Raw genomic sequence first — 27,701 nt, 5'->3', positions numbered from 1 at the left:
TCTGTCTGAGTGGGGGTATAATTTTACATGTGCAAACTTAGCCTTACCTGTAAACTAGATACTGTTGAGGTAGATGGCTTATTATCATAGATAGGAGAGTTGCTATCATTAATGGAGTCAAAACCTGTGTAAGATAAAAACATATTTCATCAAAAATAAATGAGATAGAAATGAGAATAAATTAGAATAACTACAATAGACAGGACTATGTTGGGCGGTATGTAAATGACACATGTACTGTTCTCTATCATCCTTTGGATGAACACTGTAGGAGCAACGATTGGACATGATAGGCCAGTGTCTTTAATCAACCTTATCAAATATGTAACTATAGGACCAGGTCTACACAGTCATTACTCATACCTCTAATTTAGTTGCAGAACTTTAAAACACAACCCAGTGGCACCACCACTATCCGAAATGGGGAACCAGTAGACAGGGTATCATGAGGGTGTGGGGTGACTGGTTAGTGTTTGTGTGGAGGGCAAGGGCCCACATCCTAAAATAATCCACACAAATATTGGGAGAACCTTCAAAGTCCATTCAGATGTTGGCGATGGCCGAATTTAAATCTAGAAACTCGAGACTTCAAGGTAATAATCCTCACTAGTGAGACAGCATGCTGCCTGATATGGCTTTACGTACTTTGTCTTATGGATACAGGGTCTGATATATAAGCAAGGTTACGTTCTCCGAGATTGTTATTCTGAACGGTCCTCAGATTGCTGTCGTTCTTCTCGTGGGTTTTCCTGTTAAGTAACAAGAGTTGTTCTCAATGGGCACACCTTTTCATTTTAGAGTAATTACAAAATGTCCTAACAAAGAGACGTTATAAGACTGTATGCATATAGCAACATATATAACCCCTCTTAGTCTCCCCCCATTATCCTAAACAATATAACGACCGACACGTAACACTCTTTGAAAGTGGGGTTGACCCGGAGGTCGGCCACTACTTTATTAATACAATAAAAATGTGAATAACATTTGACAAAAATATATAAACACTAAATGACCTTAACAAAGGTCAATGAACAACCCGTATGCCTGCCTAGCCCAAGGACATGTAGGTAAATCCCCTTCTACTTCCGCCCGCTGTGATGTAACGACACCATAATACAAAATACACCAACAATACACCATTGTGTCCAAAACAACACAGTAAACAAATCTTTTTCCCTTTGTGGAGTTCCTTTTTTTTTTTTTTAAACACGCTTTTCCAGTACACAGAACAGTTTCACCTGCTCGTTTGTCTTTTTTTTTTTTTTTTTAACTTTTCCAGTTTTCCAGTTTCCTATATTTTTATTTTTTTTATAACACCTTCCATATAAACGTAAAGTTTGTGTTTTTTTAAAATAAATATATAGTCCACAACCAACCAACCAAATGATATACAAATAACCAAAGCATATATAAGGGAAGGGGAGGTAAAATCAAGGAAAGAGGCCACAGGTATGTGGCCCCTATATACCCTACCCCATTACCCTAAACCCACCCGCTTTCCACCCCTAACGCCCCTAACTAACTTCTGACTCACCCACCCCAGGGAAAGAGGAGGGGGAGGGAGACTACCCACACATTAACCCCTTCACTGCAACAGTCCTTGGCTCAGCGGTTAGACACCTGTGAACCTCCATAACATTCCATATAACATCTTCACCAGAACATTTCATATAACACACATCTTCACCAGAACATCCCATATAACACACATCTTCACCAGAACATTCCATATAACACACATCTTCTCCAGAACATCCCATATAACACACATCTTCACCAGAACATCCCATATAACACACATCTTCACCAGAACATTCCATATAACCCCCATCTTCACCAGAACATTCCATATAACACACATCTTCACCAGAACATTCCATATAACCCCCATCTTCTCCGGAACATTCCATATAACACACATCTTCACCAGAACATTCCATATAACACACATCTTCACCAGAACATTCCATATAACACACATCTTCACCAGAGCATTCCATATAACACACATCTTCTCCAGAACATTCCATATAACACACATCTTCACCAGAACATTCCATATAACACACATCTTCACCAGAACATTCCATATAACACACATCTTCTCCAGAACATTCCATATAACACACATCTTCACCAGAACATTCCATATAACACACATCTTCACCAGAACATTCCATATAACACACATCTTCACCAGAACATTCCATATAACACACATCTTCACCAGAACATTCCATATAACACACATCTTCACCAGAATATTCCATATAACACACATCTTCTCCAGAACATTCCATATAACACACATCTTCACCAGAACATTCCATATAACACACATCTTCACCAGAACATTCCATATAACACACATCTTCACCAGAACATTCCATATAACACACATCTTCTCCAGAACATTCCATATTACACACATCTTCTCCAGAACATTCCATATAACACACACCTCCACCAGAACATTCCATATAACACACATCTTCACCAGAACATTCCATATACCACACATCTTCTCCAGAACATTCCATATAACACACATCTTCTCCAGAATATTCCATATAACACAAATCTTCTCCAGAACATTCCATATAAAACACACCTCCACCAGAACATTCCATATAACACACATCTTCACCAGAACATTCCATATAACACACATCTTCTCCAGAACATTCCATATTACACACATCTTCTCCAGAACATTCCATATAACACACATCTTCACCAGAACATTCCATATAACACACATCTTCACCAGAACATTCCATATAACACACATCTTCACCAGAACATTCCATATAACACACATCTTCACCAGAACATTCCATATAACACACATCTTCACCAGAATATTCCATATAACACACATCTTCTCCAGAACATTCCATATAACACACATCTTCACCAGAACATTCCATATAACACACATCTTCACCAGAAAATTCCATATAACACACAACTTCACCAGAACATTCCATATAACACACATCTTCTCCAGAACATTCCATATTACACACATCTTCTCCAGAACATTCCATATAACACAGACCTCCACCAGAACATTCCATATAACACACATCTTCTCCAGAACATTCCATATAACACACATCTTCACCAGAACATTCCATATAACACACATCTTCACCAGAACATTCCATATAACACACATCTTCACCAGAATATTCCATATAACACACATCTTCACCAGAACATTCCATATAACACACATCTTCACCAGAACATTCCATATAACACACATCTTCACCAGAACATTCCATATAACACACATCTTCTCCAGAACATTCCATATAACACACATCTTCTCCAGAACATTCCATATAACACACATCTTCACCAGAACATTCCATATAACACACATCTTCACCAGAACATTCCATATAACACACATCTTCACCAGAACATTCCATATAACACACATCTTCCCCAGAACATTCCATATAACACACATCTTCACCAGAATATTCCATATAACACACATCTTCACCAGAACATTCCATATAACACACATCTTCACCAGAACATTCCATATAACACACATCTTCACCAGAACATTCCATATAACACACATCTTCTCCAGAACATTCCATATTACACACATCTTCTCCAGAACATTCCATATAACACACACCTCCACCAGAACATTCCATATAACACACATCTTCACCAGAACATTCCATATAACACACATCTTCTCCAGAATATTCCATATAACACAAATCTTCTCCAGAACATTCCATATAACACACACCTCCACCAGAACATTCCATATAACACACATCTTCTCTAGAACATTCCATATTACACACATCTTCTCCAGAACATTCCATATAACACACACCTCCACCAGAACATTCCATATAACACACATCTTCTCCAGAACATTCCATATAACACACATCTTCTCCAGAATATTCCATATAACACAAATCTTCTCCAGAACATTCCATATAACACACACCTCCACCAGAACATTCCATATAACACACATCTTCACCAGAACATTCCATATAACACACACCTCCACCAGAACATTCCATATAACACACATCTTCACCAGAACATTCCATATAACACACATCTTCACCAGAACATTCCATATAACACACATCTTCTCCAGAACATTCCATACAACACACATCTTGTCCAGAACATTCCATATAACACACATCTTCTCCAGAACATTCCATATAACACACATCTTCACCAGAACATTCCATATAACACACATCTTCACCAGAACATTCCATATAACACACATCTTCTCCAGAACATTCCATACAACGCACATCTTCTCCAGAACATTCCATATAACACACATCTTCTCCAGAACATTCCATATAACACACATCTTCACCAGAACATTCCATATAACACACATCTTCTCCAGAACATTCCATATAACACAGACCTCCACCAGAACATTCCATATAACACACATCTTCTCCAGAACATTCCATATAACACACATCTTCACCGGAACATTCCATATAACACACATCTTCTCCGGAACATCCCATATAACACACATGTTCTCCGGAACATTCCATATAACACACATCTTCACCAGAACATTCCATATAACACACATCTTCACCAGAACATTCCATATAACACACATCTTCACCAGAACATTCCATATAACACACATCTTCTCCAGAACATTCCATATAACACACATCTTCACCAGAACATTCCATATAACACACATCTTCACCAGAACATTCCATATAACACACATCTTCTCCAGAACATTCCATATAACACACATCTTCACCAGAACATTCCATATAACACACATCTTCACCAGAACATTCCATATAACACACATCTTCACCAGAACATTCCATATAACACACATCTTCACCAGAATATTCCATATAACACACATCTTCTCCAGAACATTCCATATAACACACATCTTCACCAGAACATTCCATATAACACACATCTTCACCAGAACATTCCATATAACACACATCTTCACCAGAACATTCCATATAACACACATCTTCTCCAGAACATTCCATATTACACACATCTTCTCCAGAACATTCCATATAACACACACCTCCACCAGAACATTCCATATAACACACATCTTCTCCAGAACATTCCATATAACACACATCTTCTCCAGAATATTCCATATAACACAAATCTTCTCCAGAACATTCCATATAACACACACCTCCACCAGAACATTCCATATAACACACATCTTCACCAGAACATTCCATATAACACACACCTCCACCAGAACATTCCATATAACACACATCTTCACCAGAACATTCCATATAACACACATCTTCACCAGAACATTCCATATAACACACATCTTCTCCAGAACATTCCATACAACACACATCTTGTCCAGAACATTCCATATAACACACATCTTCTCCAGAACATTCCATATAACACACATCTTCACCAGAACATTCCATATAACACACATCTTCACCAGAACATTCCATATAACACACATCTTCTCCAGAACATTCCATATAACACACATCTTCACCAGAACATTCCATATAACACACATCTTCACCAGAACATTCCATATAACACACATCTTCACCAGAACATTCCATATAACACACATCTTCACCAGAACATTCCATATAACACACATCTTCACCAGAACATTCCATATAACACACATCTTCACCAGAACATTCCATATAACACACATCTTCACCAGAACATTCCATATAACACACATCTTCACCAGAATATTCCATACAACACACATCTTCTCCAGAACATTCCATATAACACACATCTTCACCAGAACATTCCATATAACACACAACTTCACCAGAACATTCCATATAACACACAACTTCACCAGAACATTCCATATAACACACATCTTCTCCAGAACATTCCACATAACACACATCTTCTCCAGAACATTCCACATAACACACATCTTCACCAGAACATTCCATATAACACACATCTTCTCCAGAACATTCCATATAACACACATCTTCACCAGAACATTCCATATAACACACATCTTCTCCAGAACATTCCATATAACACACATCTTCACCAGAACATTCCATATAACACACATCTCCACCAGAACATTCCATATAACACACATCTTCTCCAGAACATTCCATATAACACACATCTTCTCCAGAACATTCCATATAACACACAACTTCACCAGAACATTCCATATAACACACATCTTCTCCAGAACATTCCATATAACACACATCTTCTCCAGAACATTCCGTATAACACACATCTTCTCCAGAACATTCCATATAACACACATCTTCACCAGAACATTCCATATAACACACATCTCCACCAGAACATTCCATATAACACACATCTTCACCAGAACATTCCATATAACACACATCTTCTTCAGAATATTCCATATAACACAAATCTTCTCCAGAACATTCCATATAACACACACCTCCACCAGAACATTCCATATAACACACATCTTCTCCAGAACATTCCATATTACACACATCTTCACCAGAACATTCCATATAACACACACCTCCACCAGAACATTCCATATAACACACATCTTCTCCAGAACATTCCATATAACACACATCTTCTCCAGAATATTCCATATAACACAAATCTTCTCCAGAACATTCCATATAACACACACATCCACCAGAACATTCCATATAACACACATCTTCACCAGAACATTCCATATAACACACACCTCCACCAGAACATTCCATATAACACACATCTTCACCAGAACATTCCATATAACACACATCTTCACCAGAACATTCCATATAACACACATCTTCTCCAGAACATTCCATACAACACACATCTTGTCCAGAACATTCCATATAACACACATCTTCTCCAGAACATTCCATATAACACACATCTTCACCAGAACATTCCATATAACACACATCTTCACCAGAACATTCCATATAACACACATCTTCACCAGAACATTCCATATAACACACATCTTCACCAGAACATTCCATATAACACACATCTTCACCAGAATATTCCATATAACACACATCTTCTCCAGAACATTCCATATAACACACATCTTCGCCAGAACATTCCATATAACACACACCTTCACCAGAACATTCCATATAACACACAACTTCACCAGAACATCCCATAAAACACACATCTTCTCCTGAACATTCCATATTACACACATCTTCTCCAGAACATTCCATATAACACAGACCTCCACCAGAACATTCCATATAACACACATCTTCACCAGAACATTCCATATAACACACTTCTTCTCCAGAACATTCCATATAACACACACCTCCACCAGAACATTCCATATAACACACATCTTCTCCAGAACATTCCATATAACACACATCTTCTCCAGAACATTCCATATAACACACATCTTCTCCAGAACATTCCATATAACACACATCTTCACCAGAACATTCCATATAACACACATCTTCTCCAGAACATTCCATATAACACACATCTTCACCAGAACATTCCATATAACACACATCTTCTCCGGAACATCCCATATAACACACATCTTCTCCGGAACATTCCATATAACACACATCTTCACCAGAACATTCCATATAACACACATCTTCTCCAGAACATTCCATATAACACACATCTTATCCAGAACATTCCATACAATACACATTTTCTCCAGAACATTCCATATAACACACATCTTCACCAGAACATTCCATATAACACACATCTTCTCCAGAACATTCCATATAACACACATCTTCTCCAGAACATTCCATATAACACACATCTTCTCCAGAACATTCCATATAACACACATCTTCTCCAGAACATTCCATATAACACACATCTTCACCAGAACATTCCATATAACACACATCTTCTCCAGAACATTCCATATAACACACATCTTCACCAGAACATTCCATGTAACACACATCTTCTCCAGAATATTCCATATAACACACATCTTCACCAGAACATTCCATATACCACACATCTTCACCAGAACATTCCATATAACACACATCTTCACCAGAACATTCCATATAACACACATCTTCTCCAGAATATTCCATATAACACACATCTTCACCAGAACATTCCATATACCACACATCTTCACCAGAACATTCCATATACCACACATCTTCACCAGAACATTCCATATAACACACATCTTCTCCAGAATATTCCATATAACACACATCTTCACCAGAACATTCCATATAACACACATCTTCTCCAGAACATTCCATACAACACACATCTTCACCGCTAGTCGTAACTCAGTGTTACGTGGCTTGAAAATCTCAACGCCGTAGTTAAAGGATAACACCAGAATTGCCCGATGCATCAAGAATAACGTAGTCTGATTTTATATTGAGCACATTCTCACTGTATATTACAGCAGCAGAATTTACGGCTCTCTGATGGACTGTGATAGATGACTTACCATGCATCACTCTGATAGCCGCTCTCTGGAAAGAAATGTAAAGAAATGTCAGGAGAGCAATAAAACGTATGGAAATAAGAAGGTTAGCTAAATAGAGGGAACAGCTTGTTGCAAAATATGATGAATAAAAGACAAAAGTCACAGTGTGAGGAGAGAAGCCGCATATACGGCCTGCAGATAATTAGTCTCTGTGAAGCCAAAAAAGTTATAATTTACTGCAGCTAAATATTTATAGGACCAGTTCCCTTCAAACGTTAGATGTTCAGGAAGAAAATAGAAGCTCCGCGGGATCTATAAAAATTTATTTTTGACTCGTGAATCCGGCAGAGTTGCTATTTTGTAATTCTAGGAAAGAAAATAACCAACAGGTCTACAGTGTGAGGACGCCATCAAGCAGCTCCTCATATCTCAGCTTCCTCAATATCTGTCTGTGTGATTTTAGGTGGATTCCAAGAAAAGGGGTTATGTGGGGACTGAAAATTAATATCACTGTAGTCCCTGCAGTATGTGATACACTCGCTAATATACATCCCGGCCCCATGTTGTGCTGATTGTGAGATTTTCATGGATTTTTATAGCGCTGCCGGAGGACCGGAAGTCTAGTTGCACAGCCTCCTTCTTTGATGATGATACGACTCTTTGTCATGTGACCGGCCCCGCTGTACTGTATGTACTCTGCTGTACTACTACTCCTGCTTGTACATAGAGTACAACCGAGCCGGTCACATGGCGAATAGTCGTATCGTCATCAAAGAAGATTGTGCAACTAGACTTCCGGTCTCCCACCAGCGCTATAAAAATCCATGAAAATCTCAGAATTAGCGCGACAGGGGACCGGAATGTATATTAGCGAGTGTATCACATACTGCAGTAAGCACACTGCTAATAATTTTCGGTCCCCACATAACCCCTTTAAATTAGGGGATATTATAGACTATATAGTCATTCTTGACTACTTTTGAGACGTGACAACAGGAAGATACTTAAAAGGCATGTTTTAAGTGGGGTCCTGCATTAAATTTATTAGCATATGCCCCACCCATTTATATAGGGTACGGCCCCAACTAGTAACTACCACAGGCACGGGCCCCCACCATACAGGGGGAACTGTATAGCGTTACCTACAGGGGGGGATGTATGGCGTTAGCACCATACAGCCCCCACTGTAGAGAACGCCATACAGAGTCCCCCCTGTAGATAACGCCATACAGCCCGCTTTGTAGATAACGCCATACAGTCCCCTCTGTAGATATCTACAAAGGGGGCTGTATGGCATTATCTACAGAGGGGGCTGTCTGGCGTTCTCTACAGAGGGGGCTGTATGGCGCTATCTACAGAGGGGGCTGTATGGCGTTATCCACAGGGGGGGTTCTGTATGGCGTTATCTACAGGGGGGGCTGTATGCCGTTATCTACAGGGGGCTGTATGGCGTTATCTACAGGGGGATGCATGGCGCTATCTACAGAGGGGGCTGTATGGCGCTATCTACAGAGGGGGCTGTATGGAGTTATCTACAGAGGGGGCTGTATGGCGTTATCTACAGGGGGGGCTGTATGGCGTTATCTACAGGGGGGCTGTAAAAAAGGCACTATCTACAAGGGGGGGTTGTGTGACACCCAGGGGAGGGGGGGGCCCAGTCAAAAGTTTGCTATGGGGCCCAGTCTTTCCTAGTTACGCCCCTGGCCCCAACCTAAGGCGTTTTCATCTCAAGTAGTTCATATGATCTCTTTCATCACACCGAAAAATTCATACAGACCCCAGACCAGAACATTAAACAAATACAGATACCAGACCAGACCCCCTAAACAAATACAGACCAACAGCCCCTATAGGCAAATATAGTCCCCAGACCACTAAACAAATACAGATACCCCTAAAGTAAAACAGACCCCAGACCAGAAACCTAAACTAATTCAAATACCAGACCTCCAAAACAAATACAACCCAAGACCAAGCCCCCTAAATCCCAGACTAGACCCCTAAACTAATACAGATACCAGACAAGACCCCCTTACAAATACAGACCTCTACCCTCCTGGCGCCACCACAGACAACATCCTGATGCCAGTCCCCGTGTCAGGATCTTGTCTGCGGCGGCATCCGGGATTGAAGAGGACTGCAGGAACGGAGAGAGGTGAGTAGTCAAGACGCAACGCCCTCGGGAGACTTGCCAGTTTTTATGGGACTTTGGGAAGTGTCCCCTTTTTTCAGGAGCCTCCTCATGATTCCAGTAGAGTTGACAAGTAAGTATATAGTCATTGTGCCCTTGTTCAGATCAATTAGGCTCAGTTCAGATCAATTAGTCAGCCCACCTTGGCCAAGGTATTTAGGGCTGCATTTCTGTCCCAAGTGAAGAAAGGGGACCTTTGCCAACCTGATGACCTAAGAGCTTCCCCACCTACCCTACCTGATGGCCATTTAGTGATCTTATCCAACAGAGAAGAAGTGAGAGATGGCCACACATACGGATGGATCTCATTTTAGAAGTCCAAGGTCACGTTCAGACGTGGCAGAACTGCAGCGGATTTCATCCGCGGCAATGTAAAGCGGCAATATACAGCACAAAACATGTAGACGGCGTTCTTAAAACACCATCCACATGTAGCAAAAAAATTCTGCACTGAAATTTGAGCATGCTGCGGATTTTTAATGCTCAATATGTTGTAAAACAGCCACCGATTTTCACAGCGGGTTTCATCCTCTCAATGTATAGTGTGAAATCCACAGCGAATCTACAGCACAATCAGTGGCAAAATCCATATGTAACACTTGTGGATTTTGCCGTAGAGTCGCTTCAGATTTGCAGTGAAATCTGCGCAGATTTCTATCAACATGCGGGAGTCACTGGCTCGGTTGTCTATGCAACTCCCATAGACCAGTGGAGAGAGCCATGTGCATGTGCAGTCAACTTTACTATATATTCTGAGTCCCAGAAGTGGGATGAGGCCCGCACCACATTTATTGCTCCAGGGCCTTCAGCAACTTTGATTAAGTGCTTACAGAATACAGTTACTATATACATAATTACATCTATGTACAGTAAAATTCCTTTAATCTGGTATCCAGTTTGATAATCCAGTCTGATAATCCTGCACTTGTTCACATGGCTGGTTTTAGGGTGTGACAAACTGCGCAATTGCTTTAGATAGACAGACAGACAGACAGACAGACAGACAGACAGATAGACAGATAGATAGATAGATGTGTGAGCCAAAACGTTGCACTTTTGGGGTCAATAAAGCACCCCTAACATTACTGTCGATATATGGACAGTGATGTCAGAGGGAGAGAAGGGGTCCCAAGCAGAGTGCTACAAGCGGTCTGCTGCAGGACTCCGTCTCTGGGGAAGCCCCTAACATAACTAGCCTTATAAGGACAGTGATGTCAGGGGCTTCCCCAGAGCTGGAGTACCAGAGCAGAGCCTTTACTAGCGCTCTGCCTGGGACTTCAGCTCTGCTCCAGACATCACTATCCATATATGGACAGTGATGTCAGGAGTAGAGCAGGAGTCCCAGGCAGAGTGCTATTAGTGCTCTGCCCGGAACTATGACTCTGGGATTGCCCCTGACAACACTGTCCATATATGGACAGTGACGTCAGTGGTTTCTCCTGAAGCGGAATCCCCAGCCAGAGCACCTGGCTGGGGATTCCACTCCTAGAGGGAACCCCAAAGGCTCTACCTACAGTATGGGAGGCTGTGTGGTACTACCAGGGAGAGTGGCTGTGTGGCAGTACCAGGGAGGGTGGCTGTGTGGCACTACCATTGAGGGGGACTGTGTGGCACTACCTGGGAGGAGGGGGCCGTGTGGCACTACCTGGGGGGTTGTGTGGCACTACCTGGGGTAGCTCTGTTGCACTACCAGGGAGGGGGGCTGTGTGGCACTACCTGGGAGGAGGGCTGTGTGGCACTATCTACAGTGGGCCCTAAATTTATGGGGGTACAAACGGGGGGCCTAACTTCTATATGGGGGCATAAACAGGGCCTAACATCTATATGGGGGCACAAAGTGACGTTTTCTGCTATTTTACTGCTGCCGAGAGTTCCCCCTAATTCTGTGTTGTCCAAGGGCCCACATAAACCTGGAGCCGGCCCTGAATATGAGATAGATAGATAGATAGATAGATAGATAGATAGATAGATAGATAGATAGATAGATAGATAGATAGATAGATAGATAGATAGATAGATAGATAGATAGATGTAAGTTGTTATTAATAGTACTAACAATCATATGACTTTCAAGTGAAGTGACTGAATATCGATCAATTTAAATAAGGGACGACCTAGAGGAGAACAGTCCCATGCCTGTACTGCCTGAGATGCCTCTTATGTGGCTTTTCTGTTCCTGGGCTGTAATGATGCATTGATGAAATTAATTTTGCATGGGAACCGCTGTTCTTTTCCAGATAATGGCTTTCCTAAAATAAACCCCAGCCTGGACTCAGATATCTTCTTCCATGTCATTGAACACTGCAGATTACCTGTTTTCTTCCTTTTTTTCTTTTTGCAACAAAAAATAACAACTACGATGATGACGATGAGGAGGAGTAAACCTCCGAGAGACGCAAAGACGGCAATGAGGATGATGTCCGCCTGAGTCAGTGAATAGCTGCTCCCTGGAAGAGACGATAATACCGTAAAAAAGTCATGTTCTATATAACATATACAGTAAATATACTGATCATCTGATTGGTTACACATTGCTCTATCCCCGCCCCCTTAAAGGGGCCTCCCATCATAGAATTTATGGTATATGCTAGGATATGCCATCACTTTCTCATCGGTAGAGTTCCGACTGCCGGGAGTCCAACCGATTTTAGGACTGTAGAGGCTGCAGTTTTGATTCAGTGCCTGGGCCACCAGCAAAACAGGAAATTGCCGCTCAGCCCTTCATTCTCAGGTTCGCTGGAGGTCCTAGAGGTTGGATCCCCACACATGGCGTATCCCAGCACTATGAAATAACATTAAATTATGGAAATACCCCTTTAAAGAAGACCTGTCACCTCCTCGACACTGTATAAATCTATATGTAGTTAGCTCCACCTAGTGGCGGCTGCCTACAGCCGGAATTTTATAATTTCACTATGACTGGTAAGGTGAAGAAAAGAAGAAGATTTAGAGCTCTATATGTGTGGTAAAAAAAAACAGCTCTAATCCCTATAAAGATATATTATAAAACTATGGCAGATATTGAATTTAATTTAAAAAAAACAAAGTGTATTAGGTGGCGCTCACAGTGGGGGTGGGGCCCATTCTGAGTTTTGCTTAAGGGCCCTTTGATTTCTCCGTACATTACTTTATAAGGGGCATTTAAACTGTTTTGTATAAAAGTCGACTAGCCCTTTAAAAGCAAGGCACACGGACATGAGATAAAGAGAGAAAACAATCGTTCTCCCATCTACAACACATGTACCAATTGTCAGTTCCCTGAGGTTTGAGGGAAGGGCATTCAGGGCACGCCTTAGGTTGGATGGTGCCCTTTGTAGCCCCAACTCCATTGTAGCGTACCATATAGTGCCCAAAAAACTAGGGGATAGTCAATTCAAGGGCCACACTTACCTGGAATGTGTTCTCGTACTGTTATGTTGACTGTCGCTGACTGCGGTTGGCTCAGGGTTTGTATTGACGCCAGGCAGGTCAAGCTTAGACCACTTTCTGGGCTTATATTAAAGGTGCTTAGAGCTGTCACAAAGTAATTGGCTTCTGGGGTGTATCTAGTCGAGTAATATAAAGTATCTGCTAAAGTATTATTTATCTGCCATGTGATAGTTGGCGCTGGATACCACTGTGATGCTTGGCAGATCATGCTGACTGTGGAGTTCGGAGTCACAGTGACACTTCCGTTTGTTATTTTAATAGAGCCATTCACTAAGAAAGGAGACAAAACGATGCAATAGATAGATAGATAGATAGATAGATAGATAGATAGATAGATAGATAGATAGATAGATAGATAGATAGATAGATAGATAGATAGATAGATAGATAGATAGATAGATAGATAGATAGATAGATAGATATGAGATGCAGGATATATATACGTCCTGGCAGAGTTACAGAAAATACAGAACACTGAGACATGTACAAGTAGTTACATTTATTTATTATTCATATACACACCCTGAACAGACAGGTAGGCATCTTGAGTCACTGAGTTTAAGCTGCTGCATCCTATTATTCCGGAATTACTTTTGTTGACGTTGACAATTGTTATCTCGGAGGTAAACGCTCCTGTGATGGAGTTTGTGCTGTTCTGTACGATGATAAAATCTTTGCTCACTGTGGTCCCGGTGGGCGTTATCGAGACAATAAAAGTGTTCTGTAAGTACCATGAGATACTTTGCCACTGGGATCCTACTGTGCACAGGAAACTGGCGTTCGACCCACTGAGCACAGTAAAATTTGTAGGGCCTTCAATAATGTCGGAGCATGATCCATAATCTGTGGAGAGGACAACAAAGTGAGACAGTAAATAGCGACGCATGAACACTATATCATTTTATAAAGCAAGGATTGAGATACTTGATAAATGATATAATTCTAGCTACCAGCAGCCACCACTAGGGGGAGCTTTAGTTCTGATAAAGCTAGTATTAAACATAATGGGCGCTGTATTAATCTGTATGCAGTAGTGAGTGCAGGCAGACACTATGAGATTCTTGCCACGTCTCTTTCTTATATTAGTTTGTGAAGTCCCATACATCTACTTTATGATAAACTTGTGTTATTTGGCTTTTATTGAATTTGTTGATTTTGACAGATGTCAACTTTTCTGCTATTTTTATTTCAGCCATAAAATTCTCATTTCCCTTGTTTTTCTCTTTTTCTTTTTAGATTTTTCATTGTCAACGTTTTAGCATTTAGCACAATGTCAAACCGTCCAATTTCTATTTCCTAGAGGGATGGGAGGGCGCAGCTCAGAATGATCCTAATATATCAAAGTCGAAAAATAATAAAAGACATTAAACCCAATGGTTATTGTATTCCCAGGTCACTTTACTAAGTATCACGGTTAAACTCACCTTTAAAGGGTTGTCTAGAATTTCACCATTTGTAACAGATAACAATACAATAAGGAAAAAAATAGAAAAGAATAAAGATATTACACTTATTATCAGAGTTCTTTTTCGGCACCAAACCCCCTCCCCCCACCAATGACTACTCCAAAGTGATGGATATGTAACGTCGTGTGATTGTATCATCCAATCACTGACACTGGGGTCTACGGGGATTGGATAAAGCAATCACGTGATGATATTACAAATATGTCGGATATTATCATTTAAAGCTGCAGAGAGAAAGTTTATCAAGGGGTCGTGTGGATTTTTTGACTTTTACTGTATGTAGGCTTTTGCAACCGATTTATTTTCTTTGCTTCAATGCATCTAAAATAAAAAATGTAGCAACCGTACAGAGTTTTCATTAACCCTTTCATGGCCAAGGGTCATTGATGGCCCTGTGTCCAGGTCATATTTTCCATTTTTTTATATACACTTCTTTAATTGATAAGATCTTTGAATATCACAACTATTTTTACATTATTGTTAACAAAACTTATGAGGTTTTAATTTTCTAGATTAGTTTAATTTATTCCAGTTTTTAATTTTTACTATTAGCAGACAAATCACTAATAATGTGAAAAAATGCTTTGCTGTCATTTTTAATATATATATATATATAAACATACATACAATGTACAGCTCTGTAAACAATTAGACTTCTTCTCTCTCCGTGACCCTGGATCGCTTTGAGGGGAGAGTAAAGAAGGCTATATTCAAACCACAGTGAAAAAACGGTCGTTATAAACGGATCAACTGACAGTTTTTCATGGTCGTTTAGCATCAGTGAGTGTCCACGTTTTCATTCATTTCAAGTCCGTCTGACTTTTTAACAGCCGATTGTCATCCATTTGGCAGACGTTTTTCATGGCCGTTAAAAAAACGGATGAATTTTGTCAGGGTTTTTTCCCAACCCCCTGAGAACATGACAGTGCTCATGTAGATAATGCCACAGTGGCCACTGTAGATAGTGCCCATATAGATAGTGCAGGTGCCCACATATATAGTGCCATAGTGCCTATGTAGATAGTGCCACACACCCCTGTAAATAGCGCCACCCACCTCTATACATAGCACCACTGGGACTACCTTTAGGAGTGGAGTTCTTGGCCAGAGCATTGCCGATGCTCTGGACAGGGATTCGGCTCCTAGAGAGAACCCCTTGACGTTACTGTCCATATATAGACAGTGATGTTAGAGGCTGCCTCTAGAAGCACAATCCCTTATAATATAATACTATAATACTGTTCCCTAGGTACAATACAAGAAAAAACTACTATATCACTGCCCCTATATACAAGAATATAACTACTATAATACTGCCCCCTACATATAAGAAAATAACTACTATAATACTGCCCCCTATATACAAGAATATAACTACTATAATACTGCCCCTATATACAAGAATATAGCTACTATAATACTGCTCCTATATACAAGAATATAACTACTATAATACTGCCCCCTATGTACAAGAATATAACTACTACAATAATGCCCCTATATACAAGAATATAACTACTATAATACTTCCCCTATACACAAGAATATAACTACTATAATACTGCCCCCTATGTACAAGAATATAACTACTATAATACTGCCACTATATACAATAATATACTGTAAGTACTATAATACTTCCTCTATATACAAGAATATATCTACTATAATACTGCCCCCTATATACAAGAATATAACTACTATAATACTGCCCCTATATACAAGTATATAACTACTATAATACTGCCCCCTATATACAAGAATATAACTACTATAATACTGCTCCCTATATACAAGAATATAACTACTATAATACTGCCCCCTATATACAGGAATATAACTACTATAATACTGCCCCCTATATACAAGAATATAACTACTACAATACTGCCCCTATATACAAGAATATAACTACTATAATACTGCCCCTATATACAAGAATATAACTACTATAATACTGCCCCCTACATACAAGAAAATAACTACTATAATACTGCCCCCTATGTACGAGTATATTACTACTACAATACTGCCCCTATATACAAGAATATTACTACTACAATACTGCCCCTATATACAAGAATATAACTACTATAATACTTCCCCTATACACAAGAATATAACTACTATAATACTGCCCCCTATATACAAGAATATAACTACTATAATACTGCCCCCTTTGTACAAGAATATAATTACTATAATACTGCTCCTATATACAAGAATATAACTACTATAATACTACCCCTATATACAAGAATATAACTACTATAATACTGCCACTATATACAATAATATACTGTAAGTACTATAATACTTCCTCTATATACAAGAATATATCTACTATAATACTGCCCCCTATGTACAAGAATATAACTACTATAATACTGCCCCTATATACAAGAATATAACTACTATAATACTGCTCCTATATACAAGAATATAACTACAATAATACTGCTCCTATGTACAAGAATATAACTACTATAATACTGCTCCTATATACAAGAATATAACTACTATAATACTGCCCCTATATACAAGAATATAACTACTATAATACTGCCCCTATATACAAGTATATAACTACTATAATACTGCCCCCTATATACAAGAATATAACTACTATAATACTGCTCCCTATATACAAGAATATAACTACTATAATACTGCCCCCTATATACAAGAATATAACTACTATAATACTGCCCCTATATACAAGAATATAACTACTATAATACTGCTCCTATATACAAGAATATAACTACTATAATACTGCTCCTATGTACAAGAATATAACTACTATAATACTGCTCCTATATACAAGAATATAACTACTATAATACTGCCCCCTATATACAAGAATATAACTACTATAATACTGCCCCTATATACAAGTATATAACTACTATAATACTGCCCCCTATATACAAGAATATAACTACTATAATACTGCTCCCTATATACAAGAATATAACTACTATAATACTGCCCCCTATATACAGGAATATAACTACTATAATTATCTTTTTTATTTGAAAACTTGCAACAAAATATTACAATACCTTTGCAATACATTCATAACAGATAAAGAAAATAAACGTATGACTCTTAATAACATCACAATCATTAAACAAACCATAATATATTAATATTGCTCCAGTATAGATTGTTTCAACTATTTTTCATGATATTATTCTAGACAGTATTACAGGAGAGTTCTTCTTTATTGGTGACCAGGCAGCATCGCGCGCACCACAGATGGGACACGGTCACCACATTTATGACATATAGTAAACCTCTATGATATAAACGGAGCTCGGGGTAGAAGTCTCCATACAGCAGCTGAGAGTTTCACTGTCCCACTAGATGTGGTGACTGCAGGGACACAGCAGGGACATTACTCTGTAGATAAGTCTCTTGTATAAAGATGACATTGGTTTTGTCGTCAGACAGACGCTGGAATATCGCCTGCCGCCTGCTCCTATTCTTCACACTGTTCACATTAACAGGAGGTGATTTTCAGCCTCATCCTGGTTACATGTCTTTCCTACTTTTTTTTCCTTCTTCCACTGCTATGTCCAGTAACACCCCATCTTTTGGTGGACATTGGGGGGTCAGCATCTTCATCCTCAGGTTCGTTGTCTGGGATGTGTGAGGAGACTTGCTCCATTTCTGCTACTTCTCCCTGGTCATCTTCTCCCAGCGCACAGTAACGTCCCCCAGTTATCGCCAGAACTGGAGACTCCGGTGATTTCTTTGCAGCAGTGATTTTTTTCCTAGAAGAATTATCTGTTTTACTTCTTTTAACCGTCTGAAATCCCTCCTCATCCATACTGGTCGCTGCGGCTGGATTAGCTGGTTTTTTACTGGTCGCTGCGGCTGGATCAGCTGGTTCTTTACTGGTCGCTGCGGCTGGATCAGCTGGTTCCTTACTGGTCGCCGCGGCTGGAGCAGCTGGTTCCTTACTGGTCGCTGCGGCTGGATCAGCTGGTTCCTTACTGGTCGCTGCGGCTGGATCAGCTGGTTTTTACTGGTCACTGCGGCCGGCCCAGCTGGTTTTTTACTGGTCGCTGCGGCTGGATTAGCTGGTTCCTTACTGGTCGCTGCGGCTGGATCAGCTGGTTCCTTACTGGTGTCGGGCAGATGTTTGGTGACAGAGTGACTGGATATTTAACTTTTAGCATGACCTCTATTTTCAGTGGCTGGTGACACTTGTGCAGCATCCACAGATGGGACATTCGTCTCTGGAGCAGGGTCTCTGGTACTTTGGCTCACATCATCACTGGGACTTCCAGGTTCTGGGGTTGTATCTACACATATGGAGACATCCTCCTGCTCTTCCTCCATGGCTTCTTTAAAGGTCTCCTCTTTATTATGTTCTGCATGCGGACACTCCCGGAATGTATGTCCAGGTCCTAAGCACAGGTTACAGATGACAGGTCCTGTACAATCGTTCTTCACATGCCCAAACTGACCACATAGTGAGCACTTAATACGGGAACAGTTGAATGCCAGGTGTCTGCCCCCACATCTATGGCACAGACGCGGTTGACCAGGGCAGTAACATACGCCTCTCTCCGAGCCCAGGTAGAAGGAGTGCGGCAGATGTCTGGTCACTCCATTCTCCTGAACCAGCTGGATCTTGACAGAATATCCTCCATTCCAGATCTCCTCCTCATCATAGATCTTTGTTGGCAGTCTCTTCACCTCACAATATTTGCTCAACCAGTGCTGCAAATCTGCCAGAGCCACCACCTCAGACTGGAACCGGACGGTGGCGGTGACTACCTGGGGTTTAGTCAGCTGGATGACATGTAGATGCTCCCACATCGCGTGCTCCTTTGTATCGTTATAAATACTCCAGAATAAGTCTAGACTATATTGCAGCTTGAAACTGATGTCATAATTCCTACTGGAGGGAACGTGGATCAGAGTGAACACCTCAGAAGCTTTAAACTTCATAAACTCCTTCAACAAAACTTTCCCAATGTAGAGTCTGGAGGGGAGGTTTTCCTCTGGTCCTGAGTACCTGATTCTGACCGCGTTCCTCCTCTGAGGTGTGGGGTTAGTCGGTCTTGTGACGCTGGAGAACAGTCTCCTGTACTGAGGTCTGTCAGCAGGTGGGTCAGGACTGGACCTCTCCTTAGCTGATTGTACTGCAGATCCTCCTGTGTCTGCTCCTGATCGCTGTGTAACCTGCACTCCATTCACTGACACTGCAGACGGCTGAACCTCCAGAACAGGGTCTGCAATGTCCGCCTCAGCCTGTGCCGCTGGTTCATCAGATATCAGACTGTCAATCACCGCGCTGAGCGAGGTCTCACTTATAATATCAGGACATGAGGCACTTTCTTGCTCACTCCCAGGAGTGCCACTCGCATTCACTTCATCAGTACTGCACATAGAGTCTACTGCAGTTAACCCCTCGTCAGCTGGCACACATTTCTCTGCAGCTTTAGCAGCAGCATTTTTGTTGACTGATTGCACAGACCCCACACATGATGAGAGATGTGATCCTCCAGCCACTGCACACTCATATCTTCCAGGGTTTCCCTGCTCCACAATATTATACACAGTCTTATAGTCAGTGTCTTTTTTTGCAATGATATTTTTTCTCTTCACAGTTTGGGCTCTGGTCTCCCTTTTGTTCTCAATTGCCCGGTTCTTTATTTTGGGTACTGTGCATGATTCTTTCTGCAATCTCTCCTTCAAGATCACCAGCTCATGTGTGCAAACATCCAGACATTCACATTTCATCAGCTTTGCCTTTGGATCAGTCTCTTGGTTAATTTCAGTTCTCAATTTGCGAACTTGCATTTCCATTTCAAAGATATTTTTCTTTGTCATTTTTGTGCACAATTCACCAACATCATGAGATTCAGTTGACTCACCAGCCACCATTTCCAGATCATCACCTCCACCATCTCCATGCTGCAGGTCAAACTCCAGACTCTGGGCTTTCCCAGGATCATCAACCCAGGACCCCTCCCCTCCACCTGGGTCAGAAGCTATGCATAGTCCTAACAGGGAGCTCACAAGCACACGTCTATCCTCTCCTATAGACAAGAATATAACTACTATAATACTGCCCCCTATATACAGGAATATAACTACTATAATACTGCCCCCTATATACAAGAATATAACTACTATAATACTGCCCCCTACATACAAGAAAATAACTACTATAATACTGCCCCCTATGTACGAGTATATTACTACTACAATACTGCCCCTATATACAAGAATATTACTACTACAATACTGCCCCTATATACAAGAATATAACTACTATAATACTTCCCCTATACACAAGAATATAACTACTATAATACGGCCCCCTATGTACAAGAATATAACTACTATAATACTGCCACTATATACAATAATATACTGTAAGTACTATAATACTTCCTCTATATACAAGAATATATCTACTATAATACTGCCCCCTATATACAAGAATATAACTACTATAATACTGCCCCTATATACAAGAATATAACTACTATAATACTGCTCCTATATACAAGAATATAACTACAATAATACTGCTCCTATGTACAAGAATATAACTACTATAATACTGCTCCTATATACAAGAATATAACTACTATAATACTGCCCCTATATACAAGAATATAACTACTATAATACTGCCCCTATATACAAGTATATAACTACTATAATACTGCCCCCTATATACAAGAATATAACTACTATAATACTGCTCCCTATATACAAGAATATAACTACTATAATACTGCCCCTATATACAAGAATATAACTACTATAATACTGCCCCTATATACAAGAATATAACTACTATAATACTGCTCCTATATACAAGAATATAACTACTATAATACTGCTCCTATGTACAAGAATATAACTACTATAATACTGCTCCTATGTACAAGAATATAACTACTATAATACTGCCCCCTATATACAAGAATATAACTACTATAATACTGCCCCTATATACAAGTATATAACTACTATAATACTGCCCCCTATATACAAGAATATAACTACTATAATACTGCTCCCTATATACAAGAATATAACTACTATAATACTGCCCCCTATATACAGGAATATAACTACTATAATTATCTTTTTTATTTGAAAACTTGCAACAAAATATTACAATACCTTAGCAATATATTCATAACAGATAAAGAAAATAAACGTATGACTCTTAATAACATCACAATCATTAAACAAACCATAATATATTAATATTGCTCCAGTATAGATTGTTTCAACTATTTTCCATGATATTATTCTAGACAGTATTACAGGAGAGTTCTTCTTTATTGGTGACCAGGCAGCATCGCGCGCACCACAGATGGGACACGGTCACCACATTTATGACATATAGTAAACCTCTATGATATAAACGGAGCTCGGGCTAGGAGTCTCCATACAGCAGCTGAGAGTTTCACTGTCCCAATAGATGTGGTGACTGCAGGGACACAGCAGGGACATTACTCTGTAGATAAGTCTCTTGTATAAAGATGACATTGGTTTTGTCGTCAGACAGACGCTGGGATATCAATATATAACTACTATAATACTGCCCCCTATATACAAGAATATAACTACTATAATACTGCCCCTATATACAAGAATATAACTACTATAATACTGCTCCTATATACAGGAATATAACTACTATAATACAGCCCCTATGTACAAGAATATAACTACTATAATACTACTCCTATATACAAGAATATAACTACTATAATACTGCTCCTATATACAAGAATATAACTACTATAATACTGCCCCCTATGTACAAGAATATAACTACTATAATACTACTCCTATATACAAGAATATAACTACTATAATACTGCCCCTATATACAAGAATATAACTACTATAATACTGCTCCTATATACAAGAATATAACTACTATAATACTGCTCCTATATACAATAATATAACTACTATAATACTGCCCCTATGTACAAGAATATAACTACTATAATACTACTCCTATATACAAGAATATAACTACTATAATACTGCTCCTATATACAAGAAAATAACTACTATAATACTGCCCCCTATGTACAAGAATATAACTACTATAATACTACTCCTATATACAAGAATATAACTACTATAATACTGCCTCTATATACAAGAACATAACTAGTATAATACTGCTCCTATATACAATAATATAACTACTATAATACTGCTCTTATATACAAGAATATAACTACTATAATACTGCTCCTATATACAAGAATATAACTACTATAATACTTCCCCTATACACAAGAATATAACTACTATAATACTGCCCCCTATATACAAGAATATAACTACTATAATACTGCCCCCTTTGTACAAGAATATAATTACTATAATACTGCTCCTATATACAAGAATATAACTACTATAATACTACCCCTATATACAAGAATATAACTACTATAATACTGCCACTATATACAATAATATACTGTAAGTACTATAATACTTCCTCTATATACAAGAATATATCTACTATAATACTGCCCCCTATGTACAAGAATATAACTACTATAATACTGCCCCTATATACAAGAATATAACTACTATAATACTGCTCCTATATACAAGAATATAACTACAATAATACTGCTCCTATGTACAAGAATATAACTACTATAATACTGCTCCTATATACAAGAATATAACTACTATAATACTGCCCCTATATACAAGAATATAACTACTATAATACTGCCCCTATATACAAGTATATAACTACTATAATACTGCCCCCTATATACAAGAATATAACTACTATAATACTGCTCCCTATATACAAGAATATAACTACTATAATACTGCCCCCTATATACAAGAATATAACTACTATAATACTGCCCCTATATACAAGAATATAACTACTATAATACTGCTCCTATATACAAGAATATAACTACTATAATACTGCTCCTATGTACAAGAATATAACTACTATAATACTGCTCCTATATACAAGAATATAACTACTATAATACTGCCCCCTATATACAAGAATATAACTACTATAATACTGCCCCTATATACAAGTATATAACTACTATAATACTGCCCCCTATATACAAGAATATAACTACTATAATACTGCTCCCTATATACAAGAATATAACTACTATAATACTGCCCCCTATATACAGGAATATAACTACTATAATTATCTTTTTTATTTGAAAACTTGCAACAAAATATTACAATACCTTTGCAATACATTCATAACAGATAAAGAAAATAAACGTATGACTCTTAATAACATCACAATCATTAAACAAACCATAATATATTAATATTGCTCCAGTATAGATTGTTTCAACTATTTTTCATGATATTATTCTAGACAGTATTACAGGAGAGTTCTTCTTTATTGGTGACCAGGCAGCATCGCGCGCACCACAGATGGGACACGGTCACCACATTTATGACATATAGTAAACCTCTATGATATAAACGGAGCTCGGGGTAGAAGTCTCCATACAGCAGCTGAGAGTTTCACTGTCCCACTAGATGTGGTGACTGCAGGGACACAGCAGGGACATTACTCTGTAGATAAGTCTCTTGTATAAAGATGACATTGGTTTTGTCGTCAGACAGACGCTGGAATATCGCCTGCCGCCTGCTCCTATTCTTCACACTGTTCACATTAACAGGAGGTGATTTTCAGCCTCATCCTGGTTACATGTCTTTCCTACTTTTTTTTCCTTCTTCCACTGCTATGTCCAGTAACACCCCATCTTTTGGTGGACATTGGGGGGTCAGCATCTTCATCCTCAGGTTCGTTGTCTGGGATGTGTGAGGAGACTTGCTCCATTTCTGCTACTTCTCCCTGGTCATCTTCTCCCAGCGCACAGTAACGTCCCCCAGTTATCGCCAGAACTGGAGACTCCGGTGATTTCTTTGCAGCAGTGATTTTTTTCCTAGAAGAATTATCTGTTTTACTTCTTTTAACCGTCTGAAATCCCTCCTCATCCATACTGGTCGCTGCGGCTGGATTAGCTGGTTTTTTACTGGTCGCTGCGGCTGGATCAGCTGGTTCTTTACTGGTCGCTGCGGCTGGATCAGCTGGTTCCTTACTGGTCGCCGCGGCTGGAGCAGCTGGTTCCTTACTGGTCGCTGCGGCTGGATCAGCTGGTTCCTTACTGGTCGCTGCGGCTGGATCAGCTGGTTTTTACTGGTCGCTGCGGCCGGCCCAGCTGGTTTTTTACTGGTCGCTGCGGCTGGATTAGCTGGTTCCTTACTGGTCGCTGCGGCTGGATCAGCTGGTTCCTTACTGGTGTCGGGCAGATGTTTGGTGACAGAGTGACTGGATATTTAACTTTTAGCATGACCTCTATTTTCAGTGGCTGGTGACACTTGTGCAGCATCCACAGATGGGACATTCGTCTCTGGAGCAGGGTCTCTGGTACTTTGGCTCACATCATCACTGGGACTTCCAGGTTCTGGGGTTGTATCTACACATATGGAGACATCCTCCTGCTCTTCCTCCATGGCTTCTTTAAAGGTCTCCTCTTTATTATGTTCTGCATGCGGACACTCCCGGAATGTATGTCCAGGTCCTAAGCACAGGTTACAGATGACAGGTCCTGTACAATCGTTCTTCACATGCCCAAACTGACCACATAGTGAGCACTTAATACGGGAACAGTTGAATGCCAGGTGTCTGCCCCCACATCTATGGCACAGACGCGGTTGACCAGGGCAGTAACATACGCCTCTCTCCGAGCCCAGGTAGAAGGAGTGCGGCAGATGTCTGGTCACTCCATTCTCCTGAACCAGCTGGATCTTGACAGAATATCCTCCATTCCAGATCTCCTCCTCATCATAGATCTTTGTTGGCAGTCTCTTCACCTCACAATATTTGCTCAACCAGTGCTGCAAATCTGCCAGAGCCACCACCTCAGACTGGAACCGGACGGTGGCGGTGACTACCTGGGGTTTAGTCAGCTGGATGACATGTAGATGCTCCCACATCGCGTGCTCCTTTGTATCGTTATAAATACTCCAGAATAAGTCTAGACTATATTGCAGCTTGAAACTGATGTCATAATTCCTACTGGAGGGAACGTGGATCAGAGCGAACACCTCAGAAGCTTTAAACTTCATAAACTCCTTCAACAAAACTTTCCCAATGTAGAGTCTGGAGGGGAGGTTTTCCTCTGGTCCTGAGTACCTGATTCTGACCGCGTTCCTCCTCTGAGGTGTGGGGTTAGTCGGTCTTGTGACGCTGGAGAACAGTCTCCTGTACTGAGGTCTGTCAGCAGGTGGGTCAGGACTGGACCTCTCCTTAGCTGATTGTACTGCAGATCCTCCTGTGTCTGCTCCTGATCGCTGTGTAACCTGCACTCCATTCACTGACACTGCAGACGGCTGAACCTCCAGAACAGGGTCTGCAATGTCCGCCTCAGCCTGTGCCGCTGGTTCATCAGATATCAGACTGTCAATCACCGCGCTGAGCGAGGTCTCACTTATAATATCAGGACATGAGGCACTTTCTTGCTCACTCCCAGGAGTGCCACTCGCATTCACTTCATCAGTACTGCACATAGAGTCTACTGCAGTTAACCCCTCGTCAGCTGGCACACATTTCTCTGCAGCTTTAGCAGCAGCATTTTTGTTGACTGATTGCACAGACCCCACACATGATGAGAGATGTGATCCTCCAGCCACTGCACACTCATATCTTCCAGGGTTTCCCTGCTCCACAATATTATACACAGTCTTATAGTCAGTGTCTTTTTTTGCAATGATATTTTTTCTCTTCACAGTTTGGGCTCTGGTCTCCCTTTTGTTCTCAATTGCCCGGTTCTTTATTTTGGGTACTGTGCATGATTCTTTCTGCAATCTCTCCTTCAAGATCACCAGCTCATGTGTGCAAACATCCAGACATTCACATTTCATCAGCTTTGCCTTTGGATCAGTCTCTTGGTTAATTTCAGTTCTCAATTTGCGAACTTGCATTTCCATTTCAAAGATATTTTTCTTTGTCATTTTTGTGCACAATTCACCAACATCATGAGATTCAGTTGACTCACCAGCCACCATTTCCAGATCATCACCTCCACCATCTCCATGCTGCAGGTCAAAC

General features: G+C 40.0%; 1 protein-coding gene across 2 annotated transcripts in view; it reads right to left on the bottom strand.

The window, feature by feature from the left end:
• The window catches only part of IGSF5 (immunoglobulin superfamily member 5), a 58,157-nt gene that overhangs the window by 5,075 nt on the left and 25,381 nt on the right, over positions 1-27,701 (bottom strand). For both annotated transcript variants that reach the window (XM_075854618.1, XM_075854619.1), the window contains exons 3-8: positions 14,622-14,942; positions 14,061-14,369; positions 12,983-13,117; positions 8,501-8,525; positions 646-749; positions 48-124 (exon numbers count right to left, since the gene is read on the bottom strand). In XM_075854618.1, the coding sequence (XP_075710733.1) occupies positions 48-124; positions 646-749; positions 8,501-8,525; positions 12,983-13,117; positions 14,061-14,369; positions 14,622-14,942 (971 nt within the window). The remainder of the gene's footprint in view (positions 1-47; positions 125-645; positions 750-8,500; positions 8,526-12,982; positions 13,118-14,060; positions 14,370-14,621; positions 14,943-27,701) is intronic.

The sequence above is a fragment of the Rhinoderma darwinii genome, chromosome 2 (genome assembly GCF_050947455.1).
Source record: "Rhinoderma darwinii isolate aRhiDar2 chromosome 2, aRhiDar2.hap1, whole genome shotgun sequence".
Taxonomy (NCBI): domain Eukaryota; kingdom Metazoa; phylum Chordata; class Amphibia; order Anura; family Rhinodermatidae; genus Rhinoderma; species Rhinoderma darwinii.
The sequence above is the reverse complement of the archived record's forward strand: the minus strand, read 5'-3'. Positions and strand labels throughout refer to the sequence as shown.